The 12,858-nt window shown below is 26.9% G+C and overlaps 1 protein-coding gene across 2 annotated transcripts in view; it reads left to right on the forward strand.

Annotated features, from left to right (window-relative positions):
• The window catches only part of LOC100204213 (RNA-binding motif protein, X-linked 2), a 24,475-nt gene continuing 11,617 nt past the window's right edge, over window positions 1–12,858 (forward strand). Inside the window, exons 1-3 of one of the 2 annotated variants that reach the window (XM_065788112.1) lie at window positions 1–487; window positions 1,906–1,982; window positions 4,965–5,074. In XM_065788112.1, the coding sequence (XP_065644184.1) occupies window positions 1,969–1,982; window positions 4,965–5,074 (124 nt within the window). In that variant the 5' untranslated portion in view covers window positions 1–487; window positions 1,906–1,968. The remainder of the gene's footprint in view (window positions 488–1,905; window positions 1,983–4,964; window positions 5,075–12,858) is intronic. The other variant, XM_065788113.1, reaches the window with a different exon arrangement.

The following is a 12,858-nucleotide window of genomic DNA, read 5'->3' on the forward strand; positions in this document are numbered from 1 at the left end:
AAAAAATAGCTCTGGAAATTCAATTGAGCAATATCGAAAAATAAAAATAAAATTTTCCGACCTTGATTTTCGGAGTTATCGCACTAAAATTTGTCGTGATTGGTAAAATTTCTATCGAATATGGATTTATTGCTGGGGCAACCTTATATATAAAATTAAAAAAAAAAAAATTACTGGAGAGTCATTGTAGATTTTTTCACTGATGTTTCCTACATGGATCAAATCTCTGCTATATTTTTTTATTTTGTAATTGATCATGTGTATGAGCAATTTTTTTTTACTACAAATAAAAACCACTGAAATAAAGCATAAGTGCTCTAAGTACTGAACTATTAGATCTATTGAAAAGTATGAGTTTAATGAAGGATATAAATTGTAAATACTTTGGATTACAAGCAAAGAATAAAAGATCAGAATGAGTAAGGTTTTTATATCCCCTGCGCTAGACACACATTAAATATTGTTGGACAGTGCAGTGTTATTGAGGGTATTTATCAGTTATTTCAATACTTTGCAAAATTTATATTCGTTTTTTGTATATTGTAAGCACGGTTTGGAAATATCGTATTGAAAAAAAACGCTACACTCAAGCTCCAAAAAGTTTAATTAAAACTTAGATGGAATTTATGCAGCATTCCAAATAAATTAGTATACACAATTTATTTAAAAGTCTGAGTCTTGTCATAAACTTTTTTTTATTAAATAAAAGTCAGATTTACGTACAGTAGTATGTTAATTCCATTAATTAATTATATAATTTTGAATATAAAAATTATTATGAGTTTACAAAACTTTTTTAACAAATTTTAAAAAATGAATCAAAACACTTAGCTCCTTCTTTAAAACAAGTTAAGTTATATATATATATATATATATATATATATATATATATATATATATATATATATATATATATATATATATATATATATATATATATATATATATATATATATATATATATATATATATATATATGTATGTATATATGTATATATGTATATAATGCACACAGACGCACACACATCCACATATCTAACTGGTTCAAATGTAAAAAATTAATTCTTATTTAATCTAACTCTTATTAACTTAAGTCTAAATGTAACAAAATTAAGTACTAACAAAATATGACAAAAAGTAAAACAAATACAGTTAATATTACCTTTAACATTTATTGAGGTAATAGAAGTAAAATAAAACACATTTACAAAATTTTAAGGTATTTATCTTGATAAAAAAATTAAATGGAATCAACATAGTGTGAATGTAAGCATTAACATATCTAAAAACATGATTTTATATAAAGTTTAAATATATTTTTCTTCTTCATTTGTTAATAGATATAATATAATATATGCTTATAATTCCTGGGAAAGTACAGAAACAAGTGTTATGAATTTTTTATTCCTGTCATAAACATGCAATCTATTTTTGTTTTCTCATTAGAATTATTATTTTATTAAAAAAAGAATTCTAAATATAAAATCTTAATGAGAATGTTTTATGTTTTGTTTATATATGAGGAAACATACATACATACATACATACATACATACATACATACATACATACATACATACATACATACATACATACATACATACATACATACATACATACATACATACATACATACATACATACATACATACATACATACATACATACATACATACATACATACATACATACATACATACATACATACATACATACATACATACATACATACATATATATATATATATATATATATATATATATATATATATATATATATATATATATATATATATATATTATAATTTGTAAATTATTTTGTATTGTAAGGTGTTATGCAATTTTATGTATTAAATTTATAATAATAATAAATTTATATTAGTATGGGTGCATATATTTTTTTAGAAATATCAGGCTTGTTTAAAAAGGTGAATTAATAGTACCAAAAAAGATTTTAGTATTGCAGAAATGAATCCATTAACGTGAGTGATTTTTTTTTTAAATCAAAATTTTTGTGTAATTATGTTAGTCTAGTCTGTTTTTTTTTTTAAATATTGATTTGTAAATTCTAGTTTTAAATAAGTAAAAGCAAAGAATTTAAAATAAAAGTAAACAGAAAATAATTAAAAAATTTTAATTTGAAAAGTGAAAATAAATATGATATTCTTAAAGGTGATGTTATATTCTGCATTACTCTTTATGCATTTTACATACAAAATTTTTTTTAGCATAACCAAAAGAGTTTACACAATGCTCTTTTGGTTATGCCAAATAAATTATTGTTTTGTGATATTCAAATAAGTCTATAGAAATGCTTTAGGAAGTTTGATAAATGAAATAATTAAGATTTTAAAAACCACACACTATTGTTACAATATTTTGAACAACAATTATGTACTTATTTACAAATAAATATATTCAGAAAAATTAAAAAACAAAAGTTTAATATTTATGTTACATTTTGTTTATGTACAAAAACTACATTGAGAATAAAATAAAATTTGTTTTGCTGTTTAAATAAAATTTAGTAAAAAATTTTTTATTTAAATAAACAAAAAGGAACAAAAAAAACATTAATTTCCATTTTACTAAAGAATAAAACAGTTAAACAATTATATTCATTTACTACCTAAACCTGGCGTTAAAAACGCATTTATTAATTTCTTGTTTTTTTTTTTAATATATTGATTGATTTTATCACTTTGCAAATGCAATGTTTGTTACAAGCATGCACAATTGAATTAAGTCTTTAGAAAATGTGTTTTTTTTTAACACCAGGTTCAAGTAGTTAATAGATTATATATATCCAATGGATTATGTAGTATCCTAAGTTAAGGAGTCTCCAATGAGGTTTTCTAATAGGAAAATTTTTTAATAAAAGAGTAATTTCAGTCAATATATTATTAATTTATTAAAGTTATGTGAAATTCTCAGACTTTCAATAAAGCCAATTTTTATTTCCTGAACAATTTTATTATGTTATTTTATGCAAAAACCTTTTTTGAAATTGATTTAGGTTTGTGAATTACACTTCAAATGTTTTATATATTATTTAAAATTAGTTTGAAATTTCATTAAAAAAAAAAAGTTGCACTAGATTTAAAATCTTGTGATTTTCATCGGTAGATTTTGCTATAATAGTTACTTTTTACAATAAAGATAACCGTATGACTATAATGACGTAGTTAATGCGGTAGTGGTGTAGTGGTAAAGTGCTTGCTTTATAAGCGAGAGGTTCCGAGTTCGATCCCCACCATGTCTCTGGTAGTACTGCCCTCAACTTGTTTTTCCGCGCAGCGGCCTTGTTCGTCAAGGTTCGTGTTTTGGAGTTATAGAGTTGAGAGAGGGTTATAACCACTATAAAGTAGCCTCCTCATCTGTAGTGGCCTTCTCGGCCTTGAGGAGGTGAATAACAAAAAAAAAAAAAAATGTGAGTCCCGTCAATTATTTAGTTCATAATATATAGTTCATAAGAATATAACAGTCTTCTCTATTTTAAGAAAGTTTTAGTACGAGGTGTAATGGCTTACTCTCCGATAATACTCTATGAAGAAAAGTAGTCATATAGATACTTTGGCCTTTTAATAGTATGTCCTGTTAGTATAGGTAATTATATATTAGGTTGTGTGTCAGGAGTAGTAACTTTTTGTTTAGATGGTTGGCAGGGTATTGTTGTAGTTGATTGGTCATAAGAGATGCTATCCTTTATTGGATTCCCAAACAAATACTGACTTACCATAAATTGTAAAAAAGTTGTCCTCTCTGCATCAATGTCAAAATCATCTTTATGGAAACAGATATTGTAAAGGTTTTTGTAATTTTTATACTGTGCAACACAACCATCTAAAAAATAAAGCAAAATTAGGATGATTTTCTTTTAAACAATAAACTATTTCTGTCTGAACTTCATACGCAAAACCTATGTCATGCTCATTATCTTCTGACATGAGCCAAAATGATTTTTTATTAGGCTGGTCATTTCCGTTTAATAAATAAAGGGCAACGGAGTGTAATGTGCATTGACTTAGGCACCAATGGTAACTTTGGTTTTAACTTGAATCACAAATATATAGTGTTCTGCAAAATTATCTAAAACAGTACAGCAATCTTTTGCTGACTTTTCCTTTTGTTGCCTTAGGTATATTGCTTTACATTTTGCAATGAAGGAATGACCTGTTAATTTGCTTATTGCCTCTGATAATATCAACTTGTATTCTTTGTTTGTTATTGTCTGACAGATCAATGTTGTTCTGTCTGTTTTCTTTCCAATTCAAAAAGTTTTAAACTATACAATGTAAAATTTTGTTAAAATCATTATTTTAGATGGATAACTGTTTTTAATCCATATACTTGCAAATCAGAAATCTTATAAACATATGTACTTTCTTAAAACATTAAAAAAAAAAATCATTGAATACAAAAAAAACTTCTTCAAAAGTATGTCAACCTGGGTCTCAAAGAAATCATTTTTTTTTCAGAGATTTTAAAAAACATAAACATTTTTATTTTTAAATTATTAGCTAAAAAAGTATAGTAAAAAATGCTAAAAAGTATAAAAAATAATCTAAAAAAAATGTATTTCACTAATAAAATTAAAAATATTCCTTTTAATTACTAACAAATATTATTTTTGAAATCTCTGTAAAAAAACGCTTCTTTTGAGACCCAGGTTGACATTTTAAGAAATTTCTTTTTGACAATATTAGGGATTTTACCCCCAAATATTTGAACCTTAATATCTTTAAAACTTGGCGTGATAGAAAAAAAAGGATTGCATATTTGAAATCAGAATACGGAATACTATAAGAAAAACATTTCGTATGCAAAAAAAAAAGTTACAAAAGTAAAATTTTGTTGGCCTGATATTGATAATTATCAATTGATTGAATATGATTTTGATAATTATTTGAAAATATAAGTTAGTATTTCTTGAGACTGATTTCAAGAATAACAATTATGTTTAGAAATGTAAGAAATATTGGAAAACTTAATGATCAAGATTTACAAAATGGTATTTTTGATCATAATCTTACTTGGCATTCTCAGTACAAAGATAGTGCGTTTATTTTTATAGGTATGTTATTTATTTATAGGTTTTATAAGGGTATGTTGATTTGTTATGTTGACCTGGGTCTCAACAGAAGAAAAGTTATATAAAAGTTTCAAAAATTTTACGTGAAATTAGAGGCTATAATTTTTTAACATTTAATAGATTAATTTTTCATTTTAAAATAATTTTGTTTTAGGCAACAAAAAAAAAAAGTAATCTTATAAAATATATTTGTTGGTAAAATTTTTACATAATTTTGCTTTCTCAAATTTAAATTTAGTTTATTTCAATTTATTTTACTATATAGAATGTGTGAGTGTGAGGTTTCAAAAAAATGTTTATTTTTGCATAAAAGATGTTTATGAAGACAACTCTAATGCAAAAAAATGCTCTTAAAAGGAAACAAGAGTTACAGATATATATATAGGAATATTTTTTAATGTTGGCGAGTATATTTGTACAAATAGAGTAAAAAAAAAAAAAAATTGAAACACTCAATAATGCTGTATTACAATTCAACTTAACTGTTGAAAAAAATGAAATAGAATTGTGTTATTTTCCTTTTGATCAATTTTTTATTTCCTATTCATTTACATTGTTTTTTTTTAGTTGATATTTTTCTCGCACATATGTGTAATGATTGAAATTAGTTACCAGGCTCTCTGGTTTAACTGTAAAAATGCAACTCTCCAAAAAAACTTATTTAAAGATGACTTACTTGTTTTTATACAAAACATTCAATGTATTGGTAAACAAGCTTATGTTCAATCTTCTCAAAATGCTTGTGTCCAATCTTCTCAAAATGCAGACCTATTACACTGGGCAACAAAAAAATATTTTTTTTTTGTATCTCAAACAATTTTATTCAAATTTTACTAATTTCGGGCTGAGAAAAAAGAATATGACAACGAAAATTTTTTATTAGCTTTAGTTTCTGAGATATACAATAGCAATAAATTTTTATTTCAGTTAATTTGCAACAGAGCAATATGACATAATTTACATATTCTAATAAAATTTAAAGTACATTTGGTTTTTTTTTATTACAGATATATTCTAATAGTTTTAAACAAAGAAATCATGGTCATCAAGTTAATAGGGTTAAAGATGATTATGGGGTATCGCCACAAAATCGTGATCTTTTTGCTTTCCTTTTGTAAACTAGTTCTGGAGCATCCCTACACACAAACCAACAGTAATCTGCAAGCATGGCCTCATTCCAACGACCCTGATATCTTTTTTCCATTACACAAATAACTTGGCGAAACCTTTCCCCATGTTCATCACTAACAGCTACACAATTGGGGGGGGGGGGGGTAAGAAATCTAGATGTGAGTGGAGGAAATGAACCTTGAGGGGCATGTTACATCCAAGTTGATGATATTTTTGCAGAAGTACTGCTACCAATTGAATGTAGTTATAATCTCGTTTTTTGCCTAAAAATTCACTGATCACTCCCTTAAGAGCTTCCCAAGTTTCCTTTTTGGGCCCCTTCAAAACTTCGTCAAATGCAGGATCCTTCATGAGATGACGTATTTGTGGCCCAACAAAAATACCTTCTTTAACTTTTGCATCACTTATTTTTGGAAACTTATTTCTTAAATATCTAAAAGTCTGTCCTTTTTTGTTCATACCTTTGACAAAATTTTTCATCAAACCCAACCTAATATGTAATGGTGGAAGAAGAACATCTTTTGGATCCACAAGTGGTTCAGCAATAACATTTTTTTCTTGTGTTGAGATTTCTTGCAGACCAGTTTTCTTTTATATAATGTGAACTTCTGTCTCTACTGTCCCACATACACAAAAAGCAGCAGTATTTAGTATACCCTAATTGCATTCCTAAAAGTATAGCAATGACTTTTAGATCACCACAAATTTTCCATTTGTGTTTATTGTAATTAATTGAGTTGAGGAGAACTTTCATGTTTATATAAGTCTCTTTCATGTGAACTGCATGGCCAATAGGAACAGAAGGAAGACGGTTTCCATTGTGCAGTAATACAGCTTTCAAGCTTAGCTTAGATGAGTCTAAGAATAATCTCCATTCAATTGGATCATAGTTCAAATTAAGACAATGCATTAATTCAAAAACATCAATGCAAACAACAAGCCTTTCACATCAAATGATCCTGATTTTGTGTTAACAGATGTTGTGCCACACAGATTGAGTCAAGCAGAATTAAGTGATCTTGCTCGAGATCTGGACTTGTCACAGGAAAAGGCAGAACTTCTAGGGTCAAGACTAAAGCAGTGGAATCTTCTCCAACTTGATGTCAAGGTTTCACATTACAGAAAACGGCAGCAGAATCTGCTTTCTTTTTTTGAGAAAATTTTTTTTTTTTTTGAGAAAAAAATGTTGGAGAAGATTCCACTGCTTTAGTCTTGACCCTAGAAGTTCTGCCTTTTCCTGTGACAAGTCCAGATCTCGAACAAGATCACTTAATTCTGCTTGACTCAACCTGTGTGGCACAACATCTGTTAACACAAAATCAGGATCATTTGATGTGGAAGGCTTGTTTTCTTCTATTTCTACTTCATTTTCTGCTTCTAACTCACAACTTTGTGGTGGAGTAGGAACTGGTAAATTATCTGAATGTTGAATAGGTCGACTGGCAGATGGAAGATTCGGATATTTAACTGTTCCTACTTTTTTCATTGACAAACCTGCTTTAATGGGTGGGGTCAAGCAGAAATAGCAGTCATCTGTATGGTTTTTAGGCTCTCACCATACCATAGGAACAGCAAAAGCCAAAGATCTTTTTTTTTATTTTTCAACCATTCTCGTAGTGTAACCGAACAAGAGCTACAGCATATATGTGGAGCCCATGACTTATCCTGGTCCCCTACCTTCATATTGAAATAATGCTGGTAAGCAGTCTGCACAAGAGGTGTCATAGTTCTTTTCTGTGAAGAAAATATTATTTCACCACAAATGTAACAAAAATTGTCCACTAAATTTACACATTTCCTTGGCATGTTGATTTGTAAAATTTTACACTAGTAAATAAAAAAATAAAAACTAAGAATAGATTAGACCAGAAACTTTAGCAAACACACATAACTAGTATCACAAGTTTTAAACATGAACAATACATTTTTGATAGTCAAAAACAAAAAAAATTAAAATTTCTACCCTTGCAATGGTTGAATAAGCGATCGCGATTTACAAAATCTGGAAAAATATCTGGTCTTTAAAATTTTAGTTTATGCAAGCCGTTTACTTTGTTTTTAACAAGCAAACTATTGTTAGCGAAAAAGTTATAAAAAACAAAACAAAGCAATAAACTTACGATTACAAATGCAATAACACTCCAGTCACTAACTGCATTATATAAGTAATAAAACTATAATAGTAATATTATTTTTATAAAGCACTTTTAAACTATAACTTTTAAAGTTCATTCATTGTTCAAGCAACATTAGTAATTCCAAACTTTAATCAAAGTAAACTTTAATCCAAACTTTAATCAAAGTAAAAAAACATCTGAAAAAATGAAGTGGATAATTAAATATTATTAAAAACTTCATGAACTTCTACAATACACTTAAACAACTTTATAAAAACATACTTTGAAAAAAGGATTTAGCATTATGAAACGTTACGAACAATCCGAAAAAACGCGCGCTAATTTAAAAATCAACCAATAAAGTTTTTTTTGGTTGATTTTAAAAATAACCCCGCGCTTTTACGGACCATTAGAAGCTTTTTTCGTCATGCTAAACTTTTTATAAAGTGCGTTTTTATGAAGTTGTTTAAGTTCTTTAATACGTTATAAATATTATATAAATATCCACTCTATTATTCTAGATGCTTTTCTACTTCAATTAAAATTTGGGATTACTTATGTTGTTTGAACTAAGAATGAATTATAAAAGTTATAAGTGCGTTGTAAAAGTATTACACTTATATAGTGTTATTACTTTTATAAAGAAGTTACTAGAGTGTTATTACTTTTGTAGTCGCAAGTTTGTTATTATATACTTTATAACTTTTTCGCTAACAAATTTAAGTTGATTCGCCCTTAAAAACAAAGTACACGGCTTTGCATAAACTAAAATTTTGAAGACCAGATATTTTTCCGGATTTTTCATTTCACGATCTTAATTCAACCCTCGCCTTGAGAGAAAATTTTTGCTTTTATTTCTTAAACTAGAGCTAATATGTCATTTTTAATGTCATTTTCGAATTCAACAGATGGAAATGCATAATAAATAACTAATTTTGGTTCCGATACAAAATCACTGTTGGGCAGTGTTATCATAGGAAATGCATTTTTTGTTCACCACTGATGTGATATATATATGAGCTATATATAAACATCTATGAAAGAATTATTTAAGTTATAAGTTTTTCAAAGGTACTTCCTACCTAAGATGTAAGTTTATTGCATTGATGAAATTATTATCATAGTTATTACTTTTTTCTTGATAGAGCAATGGTAGCAGTATAAAATGGCCCATCAATCTTATCTAGCAGTATAAAATGGCACCACATTTATGAATTCATATTTTACATTCTTCATAATCAATTAGATTATAAACATTTAATTCAGCAGGCAATAAAGAAGTACAACTATTCAAAATCAAGTGCAATCATTCAAAAAACTTTTTAATAAAGTTACAACTTGTCAGAATGTGTTTTTACTCACAGCAAAAAATAAATTCAACATCAAGAAATGCTTTTAAAAAGAGCTTATGTCTTAATCCGCTGCTACTTTTTAGAAAGTTTATTTATGTATATATATATATATATATATATATATATATATATATATATATATATATATATATATATATATATATATATATATATATATATATATAAGCTTTGGCAGAAGTAAAGGAGTGCACGAGCCCAGTTAAACCCGTCTTAGCGGGCTGCCCGCGTATATAGTCTTGCACTGGCTTTTTTGAAAAATTAAAACTATTATGTTTTGATGAATATTTCTTTTATTCTGAAATTTTATTTTGTTGATTCTTCATGCCAGGTATAGTAAAAATTTTAGTTGTAATAAATGTTTTTTAGTGATAAAAACAACTAGCAAAAAGTTCATTCATTTTTCTTCTTCTTTGTGAATGAAAATGTCATTGTATATAAAAAATTTCTACAATCGCTTTATTAACAAGTAGGAGAGTGACAAATCATTTAAAAATACTTTGGTAATTAAACTTTGAATAGTTGGATACTTGTAAAGTTGAGATAATAGTTTTTCAAAGTTACACTGCAGTTTTTATCTTTTGTACAGAGTTATTAGTGTGCGCTCTACTTAGTGAGTTTTTGTTATTATGTTTTTGTTTTAGTTTTGTTTCTTAATTTTTATTCAGACTTTATTCTTTTATTCTCCAGTTTTTTCAGTTGTATAATCGGATTTTTGTTGAGTTTATTCCAGATATAGTCAAACCAATAATTTGCAAGCAACACAAAAAATGGCAGAAAAACAATCTTCGCAACCATCTTTATTTTTATTTTTTTTAAGGAAACGTCAAGATGCTTGTTGATGTTTGCTTAAAAAAAAATAATGGAATAAAATATAACATTTTTTATTGCTCTTCTTTAGTTGATTCATTCTTCTTGTGCTTTGTAAATTAAATTAGATTTTAAAAATCTAACCGTGATATCTCTATAAAGTGATATCGCTATAAAGATATAGTGACAATTATATTGAAATTTTTTTTTAAATAAACCATGAACCAAAGAGTTCTAATCTTTTACAATTGTTTTTCAACTGTTTAGACTAAAATTTTAATTATTACTATCGTTTCCATTCAATTTACTATCATACTCTTTTATAAACTCGTAATTGATTTTATATTCTTTTTTGGAAATTAGGAGAAAATATGTTATGTTGATGTGATATGTAAGTTAAAATTTGAGGTAATCTAGTTTTTAATTTTTACGAGACTTAGTAAAAATAGATTTTTCAAGATTCTGGTATATATTCTTCTTAAATATACTTTTCTTATATAATATAGGGGTGTATAAAAAAAAGCGTTATATGAATTAAAAAACAAACCAATCTTTTTTATATTTTTTTATGAATAAAACCAATAGAAGGGTATTAAATGCAGTATTATTTTATATATCAGATTAATTGCTGTAAAATATATTTAAATGTATTAAATATAGCGTAAGTATAAAAATAAAAAATTTCCAAAGAATACTGAAAACCTGGACAATTATGTTAAATTCTTTTGCAACACATGCATAATTTGCCTGCTTTTTAAACATACTAATTATTTATCTTTTAACACAGGCATGTCAAAGTGGCAACCCCTAACATTTTTATGATTTTATTACATATGGCGGCCCGCCATTTTTTTTTTTTTTTTTTAAACATCTTCGCTTCCAACAAGGCTGCAAGCAGCCACTAATTAAAGTTGGAAGTTACTGTAAGAGAAAAGATGAAGGTTGTAGAGCAAGATAACGATTGACGGACGATTTAAAAGATTGCAAATTATATGAATCAGGAAAGCAAGATGAAGGAAGCGAATTCCAAAGAACTGATGTTCGAGGAAAAAAACTAGACGAAAAAGCGTTTTTGGAGCACTTAGTTGATATCACAAAACACCTGAACATTATTTTGCAAGGAAAGAACAAATTGGTCACCACAATGTTTCATAATGCCAGAGCTTTTCAAACCAAGCTTTTACTCTGGGAACACCAAGTTGAACAAGAAAATTTGGTACATTTTGAGACGTGCAAGTCTATGAAGCTGAAAGACCCAAGTTTTATGTTCAGCAGCTACACAAAAAATATAAAACCAGATTTTAAAGTAAGGTTTCAAGATTTCAATAAATGTGAACCAAACCTTGCTTTGTTTACCTTACTGTTCAACTTTGATATTGAAAAAGCGGAAGAAGATCTGGAATTAATTGAACTTCAGTATGATTCTGTTCTTAAACAACAATTTACTGATGTTGGTGTACCCAAGTTTTATTCATTTTTACTGCCACGTCAATTAGTGTTGTGACTAAAACTAAAACTCGTAACTAACTCAACTAAAAAAACTGTAACCAAAACTAGCCGACTTACTATTTAGTTAACTAAATTAGTCAACTAGCTTTTTAGTCTAACTAAAATTAGTTGACTAACTTTTTACTTAACTAAAATAGTCGACTAACTTATTAGTTAGCTAAAATTAGTCGACTAATGTTTTAGTTAACTAAAATTAGTCGACTAATGTTTTAGTTAACTAAAATTAGTCGACTAACTTTTTAGTTAACTAAAATTAGTCGACTAACTTTTTAGTTAACTAAAATTAGTTGAATAGCTTTTTAGTTAACTAAAATTAGTCGACTAACTTTTTAGTTAACTAAAATTAGTCGACTAACATTTTAGTTAACTAAAATTAGTTGACTAACATTTTAGTTAACTAAAATTAGTCGACTAACTTTTTAGTTAACTAAAATTAGTTGACTAACTTTTTAGTTAACTAAAATTAGTCGACTAACTTTTTAGTTAAATAAAATTAGTCAACTAACTTTTTAGTCTAACTAAAAATAGTCGACTAACTTTTTAGCTAATTTAATTAGTCGACTAAATTTTAAGTCTAAATAATACTAGCATGGGTATCAATAGCTGTGGGTATCGTCTGGGACAGAAAAACCCGGTCGGCGCCTCTATTTCTCAAAATTTTACTATATTTTCAGAGTAAGGACCTATTTATTTTTTTCTTTTTAGCACCATTCTTTTAGATACCTTCTTTTTCTTTGGCTCCCCTTGGACATCTGCCGCCTTGGACAAACTGTCCTTTTCGCAAATTTTTTATACAAATTTCGCAAATTTTTTATACAAACTATACAAA

This window comes from Hydra vulgaris, chromosome 01 (genome assembly GCF_038396675.1).
Source record: "Hydra vulgaris chromosome 01, alternate assembly HydraT2T_AEP".
NCBI lineage: Eukaryota > Metazoa > Cnidaria > Hydrozoa > Anthoathecata > Hydridae > Hydra > Hydra vulgaris.